General features: G+C 41.3%; 1 protein-coding gene across 7 annotated transcripts in view; it reads left to right on the top strand.

The window, feature by feature from the left end:
- The window catches only part of CADM1 (cell adhesion molecule 1), a 333,594-nt gene extending 311,062 nt beyond the window's left edge, over positions 1-22,532 (top strand). For 5 of the 7 annotated variants that reach the window (XM_055273222.2, XM_055273223.2, XM_055273226.2 and 2 more), the window contains 2 exons: positions 17,384-17,515; positions 19,554-22,532. In XM_055273222.2, coding sequence (XP_055129197.1) covers positions 17,384-17,515; positions 19,554-19,672 — 251 coding nt within the window. In that variant the 3' untranslated portion in view covers positions 19,673-22,532. Of the gene's footprint in view, positions 1-5,222; positions 5,277-17,383; positions 17,516-19,553 lie in introns of all 7 variants that reach the window. The other 2 variants (XM_055273224.2, XM_055273220.2) reach the window with 1 other exon arrangement.
- Positions 22,533-22,745: the final 213 nt, after the last annotated feature.

Here is a 22,745-nt window from a genome sequence, read left to right as displayed (position 1 = left end):
ACTTGGAATGGGATTTTATAGCATTTCTGTGGCAGGTAATAGAGGTGTTTGTGTACTGTGAGAAGCAACTGCCTTCCTATTAGTTTGGAGACTATGTTCAAGTTAGTGATACCTCAGTAGGATGTTATTGACTAGCAGTGCGTGAAGAATACACCTAGAGCCAAGGGAGTTATTGTATTTTATATATATACTTGGAATTTGACTTCTTAACGGCAGAGGGATAGAAAAGTGATAGATAATCTAGGCTGATCCCTGTATAATACACTTATAAATACATTCTTTACCTTGTCCAAAATCCTCGTAGCATCTTCACAAAGGGCTCCAGCCACTATTTTAAAGAGCATACTCTTTAACCCACAGCAAAGAAGCTGTAATGAAAGCCAGATAATATCAAATTTTGCTTGATGTGGGGGAAAAACTTCCAGGTCAGTTGTCAGGATAGAAAAGGTAATAGAACATGGTGGAAATTACAAAGCAGCATCTGAGATTTCCAAAGATATGATGATACAGAACTGCTTTTATTCTAGTGAATTGTAACTGAAAACTCAACTTCTTCATTACAGCAACCATTTAACTTAGATTCATTTGAGAATAATCTCGAGATGTTTGTTGTGGTGATCTGGGCCTAGAAATGTTGAATGGTTTGATAACTTAGCAACTTAAATGACAAGACTTTAGGTCAATCAACTATGGCCATCTTTGATCTTAAAAGTTTTTGTACTGGATTTCCTTCTATATTTCTGTGTTTTTTTGAAAAGGAAAAGAAAAAATAACAATTTTTAAAGCTTTCCCTTTGAAGACTCATTAAAATATTTCATTCAAGCTTGTTTTGCTAGAGTATGTATGAAGTTTATACCAGTTGTTTATGTATGTTGACCATTTGTTCTTACCAATATCTGATTGGAATAAGCATGTATTGGAAGGTTAGAAGTGCATGGGCATGATTCAAAATCAAGTGGATTTTCTCCAAAAAGAAAGCCAAACAACAATTAGCCACAATGTGCTTTTAAGGATTTAATTGATAGTAAAGATAAATGTGAGTGTTAAGAATGGGATTTTTAGACTAGGCTGACACAAGGGATCTTCTTTGAATAAGGATCTTGAGCATTTGTGTTTTTGGAGCTCATCCTTAAGGCCTGGACAGGAAGAATCCTGTGTTATGTGTGCATGTTGAGCAATGCAAAAAACACTCTGCCAAATCCTGATACCACATGGTCTGAGAAATGCATGAGTGATTTAACGCACGGATGGTGTAGTCATTATGTTCTTGATGTGTGGGTGCGTGCGATGGTTTTTGTTTGTTCGTATATGGGCGCTTCTGTGTCTTGTGCCTTGTTCCTTCTGCCCTGTGTGTCCCCTCTCCCCTTCCCCACCCTCCTCCCCAGTGTGAGGGGTCGGGTGACAGCATGCCCATGGTCTGGAATAGTGCTTGTGCTTTTGCTGCACTGCAGTCAGCTGGCTTCCTCTGGGTTTGAGGTCTTTCTCTCTCTGTCTCTCTCTCTTTCTCTCTGTGCCCCTTCTCTCCCCTCTCCATTTTATTATTTTCAAGTCTACCTGTCCTCTTGCTTTTTCACTTCTGAATACAGTAGAGGCTGATGATCTCATGAATTTTCATATCCCCAATGAGTTTTTAAATCGTTCTTAATTCAGTATGCAATTGTGGTAAGATGCAAACTGGAAACCCCTCTGAAGAGTAATTTTTCATTTTCAGTTTTGGTTTTAGAATGTTTGGCCTGTGCTAGCTACATGCTCATACCCTACGAGCACAGCCCTTAGGAAACTGCCCCTGTAGCTCTTCCTTTTCCCTACTTGTTTATAAATAATGCAAATGGTGGTCAAATTCGAAAAGCACATACAATTTTCTTATTATACTTTATATTCAGTTGTGGGGAAATTCTTAAGCCCATTTTAAAGAAACATAGCCAGCAGTGCGCATTACTACAACCGCTATGTCCACCATCTGTGTATGTGCCTCTATGTACATCTCTCTGTATGAGCACATAACAATGGCATTCAAAGGCTGTCATTCAGTCACGGGACTCTGCAGACATTGTATGTTCTACACAAGAGCACAGCTCAAGAGGTTTACGAATGGCTGCAGGACCTGAAGATTGTGTTTCAGCCTTGATATGCAGTTTGGAAACAATGTGCTTCTGTCTAACGGCGTGAACCAAATTTCTGCTAATGGGAAGAAGGGAAAACTCTCCACAAAAGCTGACAAAGCAGGAAGAACAGGATGACTGAGTTTTTAGATTAAAACTACCGGGGGCGTCTGAACTCATGGCTGGTGGTGGAAGTAAGAGTTTCCATAATATGGCCAAGTGATCAGATGTATGCTGCTTAGGTAAGAGAGAGACCATCGCCTACTTTGTTTTTCGTAACGGGAATGGTACTAGGACCAGTGGGCTGAGGTTTTGTTTTCTGGAGGTTTTATTCAATCACTCTATTTCAAAATTTTCTGGAAAAAAAAGATACCCTGAAAAACTGAGCCCATAAGCATTTAAATTGTATTTGACTTTGAATTGGTTTAATATCTCTAGAATTTCTTATTGTTTCTAATTTTTTGAGGTTTTTCTTACCCTGGTTTTAAATGGCCACATCGTATCACTTTTAGAAGCCAGCAATTACTGTTGAAAAGGAAGAATCACAACTGCAAAAGCATTATCTGAGAGGACTTAGGTTATGTTATAGCACATTGTAGCACCATGAAAAAGTTAAACACTCATCTCTGCAGAAGAGATGGCTATCATGCATATATTAAATTACCATGTTTGCATCTTTAGGACTTTATTAATTGCGCAAAAATAATCCCATATGGACAAAAAGTAAACTTTCATTTGTTTAACAAAGTTTAAAGACATACGTTGAATACATTTTAATTAGCAGTGACTAGAAAGGGGCTTTGATGGATGATATGAAAGTTTCAAGAGAATATACAAGAAGTGATTTCCCACTTGTTGTTAGAGTGAAGTCTCCTTTTGAAGAATGTTCTCTGCTTCATAAAATACGTCTTTGTCTTTTTCTTTGAGAAAATGAAAAGTGTATAATTTTTAACATGAAAGAAAAATACCTAAGCCAAATTAGTTTTAGGAGATAAATTTTGCTCGTCTCCACTTGTACACCCAGTGCTTCAGTAAATTCTTCTTAATTATATTTATTCAGAAATTGTCCAACTATGGGAGTATTGTAGGTTCATACAATATAATACTGCTACAAAAACAAATTTAACGCCACTAGCCTAAATGGCTTCCTGCTTTAGAACATAATCCGAGCAGTAGATTCCAGATAACTTGATATATTTTAAAGTTTATGCCATTAAAAATGACAGTTTCCACTTTAATGAGGTGTATATCAACTGTCTGTTGCTTTTAATGGAAACCTTTGCATATCAATGATATTTCATAAACATATTTGTCTTTTTGGTTTTTTTTATTAGCTTTCTAATGCCCTCCCCAAGGAAATAAGCCTTCAGCAGTAAAGCTACCTACGTGAAACATCTTGTTTAATGTGGTTCAGTGGGCACCAAGCACATATGTAGGACGCTTTCATATTTGTTGGGCCAGGTAGAAGTGAGAGATTAGCCTTCTGAGAACTGCAAATTTATAATTAACTACAAAGAAGTACTTTATGTTGCCTATTTATAACAGTTATTTAAATAATTGTATTCATCAGTCTTTATACAATGTATAAGCCAATTAGAAATAGGAATACTGTCAACCAATCAGATTTTAGAACAAATGGATATCCTCTCTACTCAGTTGCCTCTATAATTGATTGCATTGCTCACTGCTTTCCCTTTAGTTGCCTAAATCTGTAGTTTGGGAATACCGGTGGGCTCAAAATCTTCCCATTTTTAATCAGCACCTGCCATTAACTATTAGCACCCAAGGGTCATGATGGAAGTTCTTCTTCCTCAAGGGCTGATGGTGTGACAGCCTCCTTTCACAGAATTGACCTGGCTATCAATGTTCGTTTGGTTTCTCTATAAAGCAACTTACAAAATGCAGGCTTCAGTGATCATTTGCACATGACTGTTGTGGTTCATTTGGGCCTTGAAAAATAGTGATCAGTTTGACATTACTTGTTTCGAAAGCATTTGTTTTGGTTGCTTTTATGCTCTGATTGGGCATTATTCCCAAATTATTAATTCAACAGATACTCACTGAAAATACTTTGTGGGTTGGCTGTAGCAGAAGGGAAAGATGCAAAAATAAACACAACTTGCTTCTCCAAAGACCTTGCGGTTTATTGGGTCCAAAGACATCTTCAAAAGGGACAAATTTGACTAGAGAAGTAATGAGCAAACTGCTATGCAACTTAAAGGACCTAGGCAGTTAGTCACACCGGACTTTGAGCAGAACAGCAAAGAACAAGTAAAGCCGCCTTGAATGTCTAACATTTTGTGTTATTAAATAAACTTCATTAAAGGATCAGCTCACAAATAAAGCAAAAGGAAATGGAAACCATCTCCTATCTGAGCCTCCCATTGTTTATCTCCTTCCCTCTTCACCCCTTTTAATTCAGATCAGAGCTAGCTGAGAAGCATGTCAGCTGGCCAGCATTGGAATTGACTCGGATATAGGCATTTCAAGCCCCCATTTGATTACCTCCTGACCTAACTGCTTTTTCAGCTTTGAAGGTGTTATTTTTCAGGAATACCATTGATTTATGAAATTCTCTTTTTTAAAAAAATCATTTTGCGAATCAGATTTTCTGATGAAGGCATAACCTGCAATCTGCAGTTAGCAGATGCTGTACCATTTTGAAATACGTGATCCAAGATCATCATAAATTGATAATGAACTGTGTTTGTCAGCATTGGCAGCGGATTTCAATTTACAGTAAAATGCGAAATAAAACATACATACATCAGTATGTAACATCTAAATACATTTGTATTTAAGAGATATCAGAGCATCGACAGCTAACAATCAGGCTTTATTGATTTTTTTTCTTTTTGCATGCTGTTATGAATGAGTGATTTTAAGCATTCACCTTCATGTTTCATGTCCTTTGAACAGTGGAGACTGAGGAATCTTTCTGCCTCAATTGCGTATTAACAAAATTACATAATTGAAGAAATTAATACATTCACGCTATCAAAAACATAGATAGCAAGAGATTTGGCTCATGTTTTTAAAGAAATTCATCCTCAGTTCTTAAGTGTTTTGTTTATGTCCCTCGAGGAATGAAAAGAAAAACGATTTGTTTTTACTTGTAAGGCCTTACTCAGTTGCCCAATTCCGCAGAAGAACTGGACAGTGAGGACCTCTCAGGTAAGGGCTAGTCATTAGGTAAGGCACTGCAGTGTCCAACCTGTGGGTGCTCTATCCACTTCTACAAAATGGCCATTTGGTTTGCTGAGCAATCAGTGTGGATTTTGAGACTAACAAAAAACAAATTTGTATCAATACTGTCTTCCTCCCCGGTCACCCACTCACCTGTTTTCTCTGTGGTAGCGTTATTTATATTTCAGAATGGGGACAATTAATGCAGAAGAGACAAGTTACCTTTGGGATTGTACTAAAGCCCCTCTGTTCAGTGGCTTCAAATAATGTTTATGTCCTAGATATATAATGTGTCGGGAGAAATTTTGTTGCATTACAAAGCAGTTTAAGGATGTTGGATTATGTGACAAGATCTTTTTAAAAATAAACAAGCAACTCATTGACTGCCTACTTCTGTGGAGGGGACTAGAATAGCCATGTAGTTATCTTAGAAGTTAGGGGTGGGGAAGGGCAGAGAGGAGGGGGGAGCAATTGTTTTGTCACACACCATGATGTAAACTAATTATCCACCTCAGACCTCTTTCACAGCACACCGAGCTCTTGCAAAAGTAGGTTTCATGCTTGATTCCAGGATTTAGGTGTTACTAATCCAGAATAAGAAGCATATCCTACAAGGGAGGGAGGGAGGAGATTTAAAGTGGTCAGAGCTAAACAATTATATGGGCTTCCATGACGTTGTGGGACTTAACTGCCAACCAGCTATAGCATAAACCTTTCCATTCGTCACTTAATAAGTCAGTAAGCAAGGCCCTTCTTGTTATTGCAATGGAGAAATTAAGTCATAGGACTGTAGACACTTACTGAAGCCTATTGGAAAGAAACATTCCAGAGGTGCTTTTACTGAAGCTCCCTTTAATAGTTGGCTATTGAGGTGCAGTCCTTAACTATAAGTCTGACCCAGTGAGAGAATAAGATAGTACTACTCAATTTTTCAAAGTGCAATAGATTTATTGCCAACTACGTGCTTCTGACAAACCTCAGGGATATCTTCACTTTGCTGTTTTGTTGCCGTAGTTTGAGTTTAGCTGTTGGATTTATTTTTCTACAGACTATGGAAGCTCCAGGAGGCCATGCTGGTTTTGTTCACTGCTGTACACCTGTCGTGTACTAAGTACCCAACTGACACTTATTGGATGAATGAATGAATTTCCAAATCCCAATGCATAAATAAATAGATTAGAAAGATAGCCAGCCCATCAAGAGAGTGTTTCATTTTTACCACTTCTTTGTGGTGTAGTTGGAGAAGTTGCAAAAACATTTGCCTAGTTTTATTTTAAAATAAGGATGGATAAGTCCTTCTCCCTACTTAAAATGTGATGCTGGAAGTAAGCAATTTCTGCTTGCATTTCTGGTGATAGACAGTCTCAGTTCTGACTGACCGTAAAGAAAACAACTCTCTTTGACACAGTAGCCCTGGCAATTGGATCTTCTCAAAGATCCTAAGAAAGCTGGTGGGTATGTTGGCCCTGATCCCTCTTGGCACAATAGCCAGACAAGGATCACTCAGATACGCAAAAGTCATTTTTCTCCTCTTTAGGAAAATGTGACTGAATCAGCCATCCACCCCTTCCACCAGCATCATCAATTAGGAATACTCTGGGCCTCAGCACTGTGCCATGTCAGATGGGTGCCTGCTGCTGTTCTATCAATCACCCAAGTCAGAAGCAATAAACCAACAACTGTTTGTGTTCATAATAATTCGGTTAAATTAATAATTATGTTGTCCCCCTCCCCCACTCCCTGCAGGAACACTGCGGTCATATATTGCTCAGGAGCCGAAAGTCATGTAGAACACTGATGAACTATCAGGCTGGGCCAGGCTGCCTTTGCATCTGCTTTGATGAACTAATCAAAAACTGATTAGCACCTTTGTTCAAAGGGGATGCTGATTAATCAATTACTATTGATTGTGAGCTTGGCTTCACTCAGCAGCAAAGAGACATCTGAAGGGAAAAAAAAAAACAACCAATAAAAATTGAGCAGCTGTCATAGTGTTTAAATTTATTAAAACAAAATACATTATTTTTATGAAGCTGTCTTGAAATGGGTCACTGAAGGGGAGCATATTGATTGAGAAAAGATGAACTTCTCAAATTTCTGTAGCCTAGAGACTGAATTCAATTATAATACAAGACAAACTGGTTAACACCCGTCTTAAACAGTCCATCAATAAATTAGAGTAGGTGTTGTACATTTAATGCTAAACTGTGTTAATGAATAATATCGTCCATTCCCTGCTGCATCGGGGTAGAAATTTCATCCTTTCCATATTATGGATAAATGTTATGTACTCAATTTCCTTCCAAATAATGATGGTGTATCTTCCTTTTGTCCCCTTTGCCCCGACCTCCCCCACGCACCAGTGCTACCTTCATTAATGACAATTTCATAAGCAACATATGGTGCTCCATTCTCACCCAGCAAAGCAAGTTGCCCAGCTGATCCTCCTCTTTAATCTGCATAAAGAAATTATGCTTGTGTGTAGTTCAGTGATTTAATTATTGGCAGGCCTGGGGAGCTTACCCAGTTCTACTTTGAACCCTTTCATTTACTTTTTGGGTGTTAACTTTATTGATGATGGATGCATAAGAGTTTTGAATTGTTTTATCAATCACATCTGCTCTTTCCTGGTGACAGCTGGTGGTTATTGCCACTCGTGGAATAGAATAGCTTTAAGCATATTTGTCCTTTTATTTTATTTTAAAACTTTTTCAAAATGTCTCCAGCTGCCTCTCTCCCTTCAGCAGTGGAGGGGCCTTGGGGAACTGTTTAGTGGAGTGAGGTGGTAAATATGCAGTGTGCCAGAAAATGGCCCTCCAGCACAGTTCAAGAAATCCATCAGTCTTCTGCTTTGGAAGCAAAGGCACTGACAAGAAATTCCAGAGCTGTCATGATTCCTCAAAACATGTTATCAACTCTTGCCCTACAAACAAGAAAGTGATCTGGAAAACTCCTACAACATGTCCCTCACGATCCAAAAAAAAAAAAAGCATGGGCCTGGGAGGGCAATTCTAAATGGCTTTGCTAACCCTCATCTAGGTGTTAGGAAGAATCTAGGTGAACCAACTGCAATCCCCTAAATGGATTATACAAGAAACATGGCTTCAAAATATAGCCTATATTTAGCTGGGCACGGTGGCTCACCCCTGTAATCCCAGCACTTTGGGAAGCTGAGGCTGGTGATCACTTGAGGTCAGGAATTCGAGACCAGCCTGGCCAACATGGCAAAACCCCATCTCTACTAAAAACACAAAAATTAGCCAGGCGTGATGGCGTGCACCTGTAGTCCCAGCTATTTGGGGGCGGGGAGGGAGGGGCGGGGGTTGACTGAGGAGAATTGCTTGAATGAGGAGGCGGAGGTTGCAGTAAGCTGAGATGACGCCACTGTACTCCAGCCTGGGCAACAGAGACTCCATCTCAAAAAATAAATAAAATAACAAACCTACATTTAGCTAATAGGAGCACTTAAAAGTCCTTTGATTTAGATTATCAGTCCTGGGTGTGGGGATATATGGCCTTCCGGTTACTGAGAGTGTCTTCAGTCCTGGCTAAACTTGCTTGAAATGTGTGTGAGAAACTGTCAGTAGCTGTACCATTTAGGGGGAACTCTTTCCTAACCCCCACATAAAGAGTGGCCCAGATTTGGCAAACAGGCTATTTTATTCCCTTGGTAGAGTAATAACAATAATGATAATAAAACATTAAAAACCAGATGGGCTGTATAGATATATTTAAATTATGGCCCATAAATCTGAAGTGTGGCATGATATGGCTTGTATCTGTATCATACTTTGTAACTTAGCTCTTTCACACATATTACTTCGTTTGATCTTTATTCATTCAACAAAATTATTTGAGCTCCTTGTGCTGGGCTCTGGGCTGGGCACCAGGGATGCAGCAGTGAACAAGACCAACAGGAGCTGGAGCTGCCATGGCCTCCAGGAGCCAGGGCCCCTGCTCTCCTATGGCGACACCCTACTGAGGGAGACGGACTCAAAACACAAGTTAATCTTGGACAGTGACAAATGCTGTGAAACAATAAAACCAGATAAAGTAGAAGTGAGGGCTTGGGCTGGAAGAAGGTGGACGTCGGTTTAGAAAAGTTTACCAGGGAAGGCCATTGGGACAGGAAGACCCAGATAGATGAGAATGAACCAGATAATAGAAGATTTTCATGAAAATCTCATGAGATTGTTAAGGAAGGGTTCTTGGTCTCCATTTATAAATGAGGAAACTGGGGCCCAAACGGCTAAACGGTTTGCTTAGGAGACAGTGAGAAGCAAAGCATGGGTCTTCGTGGCTCTAGAGGAAATAGAGGACTTTGGTTTGCAGGGACCGCCCTTCCCGCTATGAAATCCACAGCTTCCTGTATGCTGGGGCCTTTGGTAATCCTCTTGACCCTTTTCAATTCAGTGTGCGCACCCGGGGAATGAGCGAAAAGTCAGGCACTCTGCAGCCCATCAGGCGTAGAGCAATGTGCTGACTAACCTGGGAAGATTTTTTTTCCCCAGCATCAACTCAAGCTCTTTCTCCTCAAAGAAGACCTAAACTCTGCTTCAGTACTTTAGTGCTATTGTCCCACTGATTCCCCTAAATTATGGGATCACTTTCCCCTGGGAGGTGACCCTAAGTGCCATAGGAAAGTGATGGCTGGAAAAGGTTAAACCACATCAATTCCCTTTTAAAATTGAGTTTCATAGAAGGCAGTAGACTGAAGAAATCACATTGGGTCCACGCTGGCTCACCCGCGACTTCCCCACGATGTGTTTGAACTGCATCCTGCTGCTGATCTTTCTCATAATCCAACATGCTCCTTTTTCCACCGTGGGAAGGGAGGAGACCATCAAATGGGAACTTTTCTTCCAAAGTTAAAAAGTTGGCAGGCCACGGTGCAAAGTGCGAATTCTAGTTCTACAGGTTGGACACTGCTTTGGGGTGACTTCACCATATTCATTAATCCATCCTCCTCACACCCCCAAATGCCTGAGGTCCACTGAAGCATCTTTCTCCAGAGAGAGATTCTAGTGGGAAATGTTTGTTTGGAAATACTTGACAACAGTCCTGTTTATCAGGCGTATATTCCTTTAAGGGAAACTCTGGTGTCATCCTCAGTGCCTTCTTGTTGCTTAAAGTGGAAAAGACGATCACATTTCTAAATCTGTGCTATCATGAGATGAACAGAGTGGACTCAAGCATGACTTTTGATGTCTCTGGCGGTGTAAAATGCCTTGATAGAAATCTTGCATCCTGTTAGATCAAGTCATTTTCACTCATGGTTAAATTAACTAAATCAAGGAATTTGAGAGGGGAAAAAAATCAACAAGAAAAAACCCAAAACACTTGTTTTCATATTTAGCTACAATAGTATTTAATATCCTGATACTCAAGTGGTACACCTGAATCGAAACTTGAATCAGACAGCCTTCAGCTGCCAGGCCCACAGCCTTGACCTTCATAAAGGACAGCTAAGCCATTAGTTACACAGTTTGTCAGTTCTGTATAAATGAAAAGAACTTGGTGACTTCAACTCAGTAAGTGCTCATTAGGCATCTTACCATGTGTGGGCAATGCTGAGTATGCAGCACCACGCTTACCCCTAACGAACTGGTAATTATTTGCCTTGGGTCGGTGATAAGCACTGGAAAAGCCCTCCTTAGGCTCTAATACAGGAGATTTGAATTTGGCAAACACTGAGTCCCTATGATATGCCAAGCCCTGAGCCAAATAGGCACTTTCATTTTCAGGAAAACAGTGGCCTCTCAAAGTGACCCTGTGAAGTATGTAATTGTACTCAGTGGCTCAGAGTGCCTTATTGACCTGCCTGAAGTCACACAGAAACGTAACGAAGCTCAAGTTCTGTCCCAGAAATTACAGCAAGTCCAGTGCTCTTTCCAATGGACCATGTAGGAGATGAGCTCCTAGCTCGTCCCCTGTTCAGGCCTGCTTCTGGAAAGCAATGTAGCCAGTGATAGTCTAAGAGAGCCCTGAGTCCTGATCATTGAGTAGTGACAAGGTACAGCCAAAATCTGTGTGCAGTACTTCTAATTTAAATGAACACATACTGAGCTCTGGGTGGCACAATGAGGATGATCACTGCAGTTTTCCTTTAAGTAGCTTAACATAGCTCCTTTGAAACGTTAGTATAGATGCAGTTACATTGCTAGAATTGAATGCAGCTGACGGGTAGTATTAGATGCCTGGGATGCTATATGGGAGTCTTCACGATTTTCTTGCTTTACGTTTATTCCTTCTCGTCCACTTTCTAAGAAGACAGAAAAGAAAGGTTATGCTGCATAAAGGCTAGTGTGCTCCAATATATATTAACATCTTAATGGGAAAGCTGTGCATGTACTGTATACATTTACTACTCTCTGACAAGAGGGAATTAAATGTCAGAAGGATTTGTAGCATCTATAATTGAATTGGTGCTGAGAAAAGCAAATCTTAAAGAAGAATAACATATTAGGATTAGCAAATAATGTGGCATTTTGTCAGCGCATGCCATTCAGTTTGTTCCCCTTCAGTAATAAAGTTGTGCTTTTTAAAATGCACACTTATTTTTGTTGCCATGGACGGGAGCTACAATAGATGATGAGAATGGGTAGCTACATTTTTCAGATGGTGCCAGGTTTTCTTAAGTGTCATTCTTTTTTTTTTAGGTTAGATTATGGTTTTGCTTCAGATTTGGGAAATCCACTACCAGGCTTTTTCTTTCTTCCTAGCAAGAAGTAACAAATGACATCATAGTCACTAAGCTTTCTCTGAAATAGACTAATCCCTACAACCCTAGGAAGCTGGAGGCAGCATTTCCATTACAAACACCAATTCTGAGAATTTTTAATTAAACTGACTTGTCCAGCAAGATCTCCACCCAGGAAAGGAACTAAAACTGAGCCATGTGACAGAACTGTTGCAAAAAGTCAGCAACAATTATTTTCCTCCAGTCATCCACGGATGTGGGAGGCACAGAACGCTGAGCGTCTGAACTGTCCCTAAATAGAAGTAGGAGGACTAATATCATTAGAACCTCCCCATGCCTTAAACGTTAAAGATGAGAGCTAAGGTAGTTTATGACCTATGAAAAGAGTTGAAGTGTGCGTTTAAGCACCACGTTGCTAAATGTGCCTTACAGCCTGAGCCAGGGATGTTTGAGATGTGAGGGTGACCCAGTGCAGTGTGGCTGTCATGCCTCATGCTGCATAGTTTATTGTGTATCATTGTGTCACCCTTCACTCCTTCTCAGAGGTAGAAAGCTTGGTGTCCTTTTGGCAAAAAGACTGACCTCGGACTCTGTGTCGCCGAGGACTTCAGGGTGGGCAGGCAGCAGTTGCAGTGAAGGTTCTGCTCAGTGAGTCCTTCTGCCAAAGTCCCTATTTGCCAGGAGCTTGTCTAGGATGTACTAGCCACTCTCCAGTTATCCATGGATCCCTGCTTTGGCAGCAGAGCCTTCTAGGCTTATCACAGTTCCATGATTATGGCATTTGCGTGGCGGTTTATGCTACACATCTCATGCCAGGTGGTAAAGTAGCCATAGAAACCAGGATCTCTTGCAGAGCCCTGTTTAATACAGGCAGCATGGCTGCCAGAGTGCTGCGTTTAAGACGACTCTGGCAAGGAGTTTGAAGAGTGAAAACAAGTAGAGAAAGAAAAGTCTCCCAGAAGGAGGGGGAAAGGAGACTGAAGTTCCACTAGCAGTCACCTTTCTTGTCAGGCCCTAGGGAACTACTGCCTTTAGAACTTCCCCCTTCATATTGCCCAGAGGAATGGATCGGGCCAGGTCAACTGGCCCAAGGTAAAGAAATCTGAGCAGTTTGGGGCATCACTCTTGGGAGTTTCTTTGAGATTTTTCTGTCCCGCAATTTCTAAGATGCTAAAGCGAGCCCAGGGTTGTTGAAGCTGTGACTCAAGCAGTAGTGGCCAACTTAACATTCTGCAAGCAGCTTGTAAACTCTCACCTGGAGCCAAGTTGTTTCAGCTTTTTTGCCAAAAGAAAAGCTAACTCACGAATACTAAACAGCTCATGATTTATCTGTCACACTTAGAGGCATGGAAGTGGCTGCGGGATGGGACACGACAGGCAGGGAGGGTTGTACCACAACTGTGAGCTGTCAGGAACACCTCCCTGCAACTGCTGCCTGCCCACCCTGAAGTCCTCGACTACGCAGAGTCCAAGGTCAGTCTTTTTGCCAAAAGGACACCAAGCTTTCTACCTCTGAGGAGGAGTGAAGGGTGACACAGTGATACACAATAACCTTTACAGGGTTCATCTGCAAGTGAGAATCATTCAAGGACTAGGCCTAATTCACCTGAGGTCACATATGAAATGATTTGGATGAGATTTTTAACTCCAGTTGAACTGTGTTATGCAATCATGCTTGGTTCATTGAGGCTGGAATAATCTTTATGCTGGAACCATTCACCAAGCAAAAACGTGGCTTTACTTGTCAGGATGATGGGGCAGGGCTTAGTCCCAGAAAAGAAACACTCTTACACCTGTTACTAGTAAGAGGAACACTTGTAGCCTCTTAGGGAACAAGAAAACATGACTTTCTAAACCGAAGTGATGTCCATATGCCTGAGCATCAGGCATGTTTAAAAGTGCTTTCCACTCCCACATTTATTTTTCAACTGACAAGCGAGGGGCAGCTGTAGAATCTGCCTCTGGTTTCGTTGCCCACCCGATTCAGAAAATGAGCCGGGAATCTGAAGAGGATGTCCCCAGGAAAGCCAGCACTTCATGGGACCCGAATGAAGGGGTCTGCACCCTACAGGACCAGGATCTGTGGCTCATGGGGAAACCCATAGCTTTCCCACTTAGAAGTCATTTCTCATGGAATTGGTCAGAGTCTTTGCCTTGGGAATGGAAGGAAAGGTCAAGCAGCTGACAGACTTTGTCGCAGCCATGCTTCTCTTAGTGCTCGGTATTTCCTTCCGTTTCTGGTTTTCGTGCAACTCCAGTAGCCCAGTGCCCCCCGGGCAGCATCTTGCACGGCTGCTTCATGTCATGAGTGAGGCACAGCCCGCAGGTGCAGGCAGCTCACCCCAGCCCTGCTGCCTTGAGCCAATGCATGGCATTATGAACACTCCCCCACCCTCCCCACATGTGGAAATAAAAGAACGGACTGAGATGACTCCAGAAACAGCTCTGCTTTTCATAGGGAAGGCCAAGACAGAGGCACTCAGTGAACAGGCACAACTCTATTAAACACCTCCCATGTAAACCCAGGAGGTGGGAGTGGGGGTGGGAAGAGGCGGTGAGGCGCTCGTAACCGGCAGTGTTCCCTGTAAATTAAACATCAGTTACCTTCTGTGTCCATCTGCAGTAATCGAAGGCAGGAGAAATGTCTTGGTGATTAACTGGTGGTAGTAAACTTTCTGATCAAAGTGGGTATCAGAAGATAGCTGGAGAGATTACCCTTATAAATAAGTATCTGTAAAATATGTATGTCCTTGAGGGTGGGGAAGATAACTAGAACATCTAAGGTTCTAGTTTAATTTGGGCAAAGTGCAGGGAAAAATAGCAACACTGAGCATATTTAGCTCAAAGTTCATGGAGGGCAAAGGTCAAGTGAGGAGTTTTGGCTCAAGAAATTAATCTCACAGATAAATACCTTGTGAGACCTTTTTGTTTGGGGGAGGTTTTTGTTTGTTTTTCTTTGTCACAGAGCCTCTCTCTCTCTCCCCTCCCCTCTCCTCCCTCAGGCTTCCAGAATATTCCTGTGTCTAGGCATGGAGAGGAGGCAGTCTTTTATTAAGAGTGGACAAGAGAGTGCCTTCCCCTAAATGGGTTAGAACTGTCCTGGACAGCTTCTCGAAGCTTCTCTCTGTTCTCAGTCTTCCTAGAACCTCTCTTCACCTCTTGCCTCTTGTGCCTAACTTTCCCCTGTCCTCAATGTCTAGCCTCACTTGTTTTCCTCCCCCAATTTTAAGACATACGGAGTTCATCGAAAGACACATAAATTTTAATAGGTCTGAAGCTCATGGCCATTGGAGATGAGTTAATTCTCATTCCCACAAGATTCCCTATTTTGACAGCTCCCTAAGGAAAACACAACTTGCTGGCTTTTCAAACTTGCTGGCTTTTCTGTTACTTTTGTCCCCCATGAGCAATTTTGCATCTGTGCAGTTGGACTGAACATCTTCAGTGTGTCAAGCGCTCTCCTCCAGCAGACACCCCGTGTCCAGCAGCACCCCACGGGGAATGCTCCCCTTCAACGAGCTTTGTCGTCTCTAAAAAGAAAAAAAAAAATTCCCTTGACCGAGTTCTGCCTTGTTGAAATGACTTTCAAGACAATGGGGGCTGTAGCATCTGCAGTTGGCAACACTTTTGGCTGAGGAGGGAGATTCCTCTCCACTACGTTTCAAGTTGAGCTTATTAGACGCGTTGCTGGAGGGGCTCGCTCAGCTCGGAGCGGGCTAATTGGCGGCAGTGCACTCTGCCTCCAACCCAGCTCCCTTCTCCAATTAAACTCCCATCATCCTGTTGTCCTGGGCGACCTGCTGCTGCCTCTGATTTGGCATTTCTGTTTGGGTTTTGGTTTTGGTTTTTCTGTAGTCCTTTCAAAGATAACTTAATGAAACACTTTACTCCATTTTAAAATTTAAACTCTTTTAATTAAAGCACTTTTCATGGAGCCCTCAGTCACGACTTATTTCCCCACATCCTTCAGTACTTAATCTCAGAGCAGAATTGGAAATATCGATAGAAAGTGTAAATCATGCCCTCCTGCTGAAAGCGTTGTGTCAGGTTTCGGCTCAAAAGAGCACCATTACCTTTAGCTGTCACGGATCTGTACACTTGATCGATAAACTTCAAATATTATTAGAGGTGGAGGCTTCAGAGATTTGCTCTGTTCTTTGGAGAGAGGCAGAGATAAATCTTTCTTAAAAATTGACTTGAATTTGCACTCTCAGTCTTCCTGGTGAAACGCATTTCTCTTAGGCATCCAGCAACTGCAAGGGGGACAGATTTATAGGCCATGTGCTTCTTGTACTGAAAGATTCAAATGGTAAATCCTTCACATACGACTTCACAAATCATGTAAAGTTAAAAGATTTTTACCGTTTCTGTTGCTGCTGTGCTTAAATTGTAAGGTACAGCTAGTAAATCATTTTAATGGAGGTGTCGTACTTGACTCAATAAAAAAAGACAATGGTTTAGCTTCCACTCCAAAATGTTAATGTATTAATCAACAGGAGAATAATTGTTTTTTACTACATTATAAATCTCGGATGCCATTAGGATTTCAGCAAGGGGTGATGTAGCCACATTCCTAAATTAAAATTGTTTACACTGCCATACATCCATTCTGCATCGCCATAGCTCATTCTGGGTTCATTTTGGAGTTGTTCGCCAGCCAAACATGTCGTTCCTCAGTCGGAAGAAGACATCCTGAGGGAGTGATGCTTATAAAGGAAAATTAATTGCATTGCAAGGTGTTAAATAAATAAAATAAAAACCATCGGTGGCAGTGGACAATTATTCCTTGCTGTCTCTTTTAAAATAGGTTTTTAGGTTTTAAATTGAGGCTTACTCCCTCATACATCCTAAATGTAGCAAGCCTGTCATTTGTCTTTAGTCTTATAATCCTTGTTTTATCTCTAGGCAGCTGTGGCTTTTGAGCACCTTACTTTTCCTATGCATATCCCTAATCTACCAGGGAATAAAAGTCATTGGGTGTATATAGAAAGATGCTGTATCCTCCTGTTGCCTAAAGGTGTCATTCAGAGCACCCTCAAATAGTCAGGTCAGCCCTCTTAATTAGGCTCTGCAACTGGATACGGATAGAGTGAACGCTAAGACTAGGTCAGGGCCAGATAGACTATTTCTTCCTTCCCTGCCTCCCTAAGCTTGTTCCACATGCATTAACCCTCCTATGCTGCTTATCATGAAATTGCCTTGTGGGGAGAACAGATCAATTCAGCACTGGACAGGTCAGCCTGTTGCCTCAGTGTAACTTGATCCATCTCGATTGTTCTCTCTGACTTCTCCATTAAAAAAGAAGGTGACCCTCTGACCCTGGAGACAGTGTCGCCGGGGCTTCTGATGCCTTGTAATAAGCTCTACATCCCTATTCCTCTTCTGATTTCAACAGATTCCCGAGCAGGTGAAGAAGGCTCGATCAGGGCAGTGGATCATGCCGTGATCGGTGGCGTCGTGGCGGTGGTGGTGTTCGCCATGCTGTGCTTGCTCATCATTCTGGGGCGCTATTTTGCCAGACATAAAGGTAAGCAAAGCTTCAGCAGGCAGAAGCAGCGTGTCCCCACAGCTTCTGCCTTTGGAGACTTTACAAGGTTGTCCTTGATAGGCAATTTGATGTATGTGGCCGCATGGCCTATCTGATTCCTGAAACTGGAAGAGAGAGAAGAGAAAAAAAAAAAACAAATCTTAGCAGCCGCTGATTAGAACTCTGGGAGTTGATGAGTAGCACTCCTTGATTTGGATTTTCTCTAAATATAAAGCTTTGTAGAGTTGTTATTCTGCCATCCATAATTGGGGATAGAGGAAAAATGATAAAAGTAGAGGCTGGTGTGCAAGATGTGGCGTGAAGCCCCAAAGGATAAACATGGAAAAAACACATCCACAACCTACTGTTTTCTGGGAGGCAGAGGATTTCCCCCTATCCCTTGTCCCCAGACTCTGTGTAAGCTGGTTACAATAGCTAGAAAACTGCCTTGGTTTGATGTGCCCAGGTTAAAGAAAATTTTTTGCCTTAAAAGCTGCATAAATATGTATTTTTAAAATTATCAGTGCAATTGATTTAAATTGCCATTAATCATCACACTTATCAACTGTGCAGTCTGGATGGGCAATCATCTTTTCTAATGCCCCTCCTCTCTGCCCCATGCTGCTCTGATCCTCTTCTCCCCTCTTGGTAATTTATTCTTCCTTTTCTTTGTCTGCCCCGTCTCTCTTAGTTATTTTTCTCAAGCACTGTGCAATGAGCTTGCATAGTTTTCTAGGTGCTTGCATACTGCTTGACTGTTGAACTTGGGTTTGGGGGAAGGTCCCTTGAGCACAGCAGTGGAGGTCTAAGGTACTTAGGCACCTTTAGGATACAGAGTGCCTGTCTCAAGCATAAAACAGTTTAGGACGATCAGAGCTGTCCATACTTCACCCTCTGCCCACACTCAGGAGGCAGTCTGTTTGGCCAGGAACTCCCAGCCTCTCGGTGGTAAGCTTGATAGAGACAGGAGGTAAGGCCAGAGAGCAGGGCAGCGTCTGAGCAGCAGCTGTGCAGGACCAGGGGAGGGGAACATGTGTGTCACTCTACAGCAAGAAAAAAGGATACCGAGAAGCGTTTGACCACTTGCTTTCTCAGATTTGTCACTTTGAAAACCTGAAAATATAGCAAATGTGTGAACCTTTTTAAATAGAAGACTCTTCAGGAATACAGTATGTAACGGGAGGAAGATTATTTGATTATGGTAGGCAGTTTAAGTTCTACCTATATAGCATACTGAGGTGCAGTCTTTGTCATTCTCCATGTAAACTGTTGGGATTTGGTGGTAAGAGTGTCCGCAACTGTGTAACGTCTGTCTATTGTCATTATAAAGTGGCTGTGCCAATTAGCAAATCCATGAATCCGGGTCCGGGCTAGAGTTATATGATGAGAGAGACCTACTTGCTCATTAAGACAGATCCCAAACCTTGATCCCTGCCATTATAATGTCAAATTCTTTCTCAATCTGGAACCTCACTCTGAAATGGAAGACAGGAAAATCAAACATACTTGTGCAAGTTCAAGCACATTCTCACCTATGGGTAAGCAATAATGATTCATATAGACAGGGGACGGTGGTTCAAATAAATGAGCTGAGATGACAACAGAAGCATCATCAGGGCCCTAATTCATTTATTGGCTAATTGCTCTTCCTTGCTTTGGTCTTTAACCATGTACGTGCACATATCTGGTCATTGGTCATTGGTGTTTACTGTTTATACGTTAGTCAGCAGCTCTCCAGCTTTCTGCATTTTTAGCTCCCACTCACGTCTTCTTCTGCTGACATCCTCTGGTCATAATCACTGCTCTAATGTCTCATTTGCTGAATTATATCGCAGCGGTTCAGTTGGAGTGGTGCCTTTGGAACCCCCGGATCCCCATTTGTCTCACCCACCCCGCTCTCTTCTTCCAATTGTTTTTTCCCCTCTGCTGCCTGCACACCACTTCGGCTGATGATGGCCATAAAGCAAGTTGCCATCTCTGTACCACTTTACACAGAGGCCATCAGACAGTCACGGTGCTTTACCCCTTCATCTTTCAGGTACATACTTCACTCATGAAGCCAAAGGAGCCGATGACGCAGCAGACGCAGACACAGCTATAATCAATGCAGAAGGAGGACAGAACAACTCCGAAGAAAAGAAAGAGTACTTCATCTAGATCAGCCTTTTTGTTTCAATGAGGTGTCCAACTGGCCCTATTTAGATGATAAAGAGACAGTGATATTGGAACTTGTGAGAAATTCGTGTGTTTTTTATGAATGGGTGGAAAGGTGTGAGACTGGGAAGGCTTGGGATTTGCTGTGTTAAAAAAAAAAAATGTTTTTTGGAAAGTACACTCTGCTGTTTGACACCTCTTTTTTTGTTTGTTTGTTTGTTTGTTTAATTTTTATTTCTTCCTACCAAGTCAAACTTGGACACTTGGATTTAGTTTCAGTAGATTGCAGAAAATTCTGTGCCTTGTTTTTCGTTTGTTTGTTGCGTTCCTTTTTCCCCCTTTGTGCACATTTATTTCCTCCCTCTCCCCCCAATTTTGGATTTTTTCCAAAATCTCCCATTTTGGAATTTGCCCGCTGGGATTCCTTAGACTCTTTTCCTTCCCTTTTCTGTTCTTGTTTTTTACTTTCTTTTGTTTATTTTTGTGGTAACTGCTTTCTGTTCCAAATTCAGTTTCATAAAAGGAGAACCAGCACAGCTTAGATTTCATAGTTCAGAATTTAGTGTATCCATAATGCATTCTTCTCTGTTGTCGTAAAGATTTGGGTGAACAAACAATGAAAACTCTTTGCTGCTGCCCATGTTTCAAATACTTAGAGCAGTGAAGACTAGAAAATTAGACTGTGATTCAGAAAATGTTCTGTTTGCTGTGGAACTACATTACTGTACAGGGTTATCTGCAAGTGAGGTGTGTCACAATGAGATTGAATTTCACTGTCTTTAATTCTGTATCTGTAGACGGCTCAGTATAGATACCCCACGCTGTCCAGAGAGGTTTGGGGCAGAAAGGACTCCTCCTTTTTCCATGCCCTAAACAGACCTGACAGGTGAGGTCTGTTCCTTTTATATAAGTGGACAAATTTTGAGTTGCCACAGGAGGGGAAGTACGGAGGGGGGAAATATAGTTCTGCTCTGGTTGTTTCTGTTCCAAATGATTCCATCCACCTTTCCCAATCGGCCTTACTTCTGACTAATTTGTAGGAAAAAGCAAGTTCGTGTGTTGTGCGAATGACTGAATGGGACAGGGTTGATTTTTTTTTTTTTTTTCCTTTGTGCTTAGTTAGGAAGGCGGTAGGATGTGGCCTGCATGTACTGTATATTACAGATATTTGTCATGCTGGGATTTCCAACTCGAATCTGTGTGAAACTTTCATTCCTTCAGATTTAGCTTGACAAAGGCAGGAGGTACAAAAGAAGGGCCGGTATTGTTCTCACACTGGTCTGCTGTCGCTCTCAGTTCTCAATAGGTCAGAGCAGAGGTGGAAAAACAGCATGTACGGATTTTCAGTTACTTAATCAAAACTCAAATGTGAGTGTTTTTATCTTTTTACCTTTCATACACTAGCCTTGGCCTCTTTCCTCAGCCTTAAGAACCATCTGCCAAAAATTACTGATCCTCGCATGATGGCAGCCATAGTGCATAGCTACTAAAATCAGTGACCTTGAACATATCTTAGATGGGGAGCCTCGGGAAAAGGTAGAGGAGTCACGTTACCATTACATGTTTTAAAGAAAGAAGTGTGGGGATTTTCACTGAAACGCCTAGGAAATCTAGAAGTAGTCCTGAAGGACAGAAACTAAACTCTTACCATATGTTTGGTAAGGCTCCAGACTCCAGATAACAGTCCCTATGGAAAGATGGCATCAAAAAAGATAGATCTATATATATATATATAAATATATATTCTATTACATTTTCAGTGAGTAATTTTGGATTTTGCAAGGTGCATTTTTACTATTGTTACATTATGTGGAAAACTTATGCTGATTTATTTAAGGGGGAAAAAGTGTCAACTCTTTGTTATTTGAAAACATGTTTATTTTTCTTGTCTTTATTTTAACCTTTGATAGAACCATTGCAATATGGGGGCCTTTTGGGAACGGACTGGTATGTAAAAGAAAATCCATTATCGGGCAGCATTTTATTTCCCCCTCTCCTATCCCTCGGCACTTAACCAAGACAAAAAGCCACAATGAACATCCCTTTTTCAATGAATTTTATAATCTGCAGCTCTATTCCGAGCCCTTAGCACCCATTCTGACCATAGTATAATCATATCAAAGGGTGAGAATCATTTAGCATGTTGTTGAAAGGTTTTTTTCAGTTGTTCTTTTTAGAAAAAAAGAAAAAGAAAAACAAAAACAAAAAAAAACAAAAAAAATCACACCATTGCTCATGGAATTGGCATCTCATTTTTGGGACCTCCCATCTTTCTGTTTTGAAAAGTGTACAGTAGTGCAGTGTTCCTGATGTAACTTTATGGCTTACAATGTTGACATGTCTCAGGTTCATGTGTTTCGATTGGTGTTTTCCGTCTCAGGTAGATTGCAAAGTGTAGGCCCCACACATTGGAAAAAAATAATAATAAAACAAAGCAAAAACAGGAAATTATGGATTTTAGTTGTATATTGGTTTATGTATTTTTTCTTAAGTATACAGTGCACTGTTTGAAATGTATTGTTGAGTATTACTTTGTACAGGTTGATCACTTTTTTTAGAGTGAAGAAAGAACAAACTTGTTTTTTGTGTTTTTTAAAGGAATATAAAATAATGAAGGATGTATAATTGATGCCAAATAAGCTTGTTCTTTAGTCACACCGACGTCTTATTTTTCCCTTTAGGCCAGTTCTGTTTTTAAGGTGTACATGGACAATGTTACAGTGTAAGAAACTCCATATCCATATGTTCCCATTCTCATTTTGTATTGGTTCATGTATACCATTTTTACAAAAAAAAAAAGAAAAAAAAGAAGTACTATAAAATATCTGTCTTCTTAATAAAAAAAATTAATGTTACAAAGTGATCCTTTAATCTCTTTATGGACTTCTTATGGACGCCTCCGAGTGAGAGAAGAGATGGGCCTCTGGTCCCAGCTTCCTCCTTAGGACCATGTACAGGGCCAGGAACGCTGGCAGTAGATGCTAGGACATGCTGCCGGCTGGGTTGCTGTGGGCCGCGCCCTCTCTCCTTCTCCACTCATCCTTCCTGTCCTTGTTCTCTTCCCCACTCTCAGTGG

Source organism: Symphalangus syndactylus, chromosome 3 (genome assembly GCF_028878055.3).
Source record: "Symphalangus syndactylus isolate Jambi chromosome 3, NHGRI_mSymSyn1-v2.1_pri, whole genome shotgun sequence".
NCBI lineage: Eukaryota > Metazoa > Chordata > Mammalia > Primates > Hylobatidae > Symphalangus > Symphalangus syndactylus.
The sequence above is the reverse complement of the archived record's forward strand: the minus strand, read 5'-3'. Positions and strand labels throughout refer to the sequence as shown.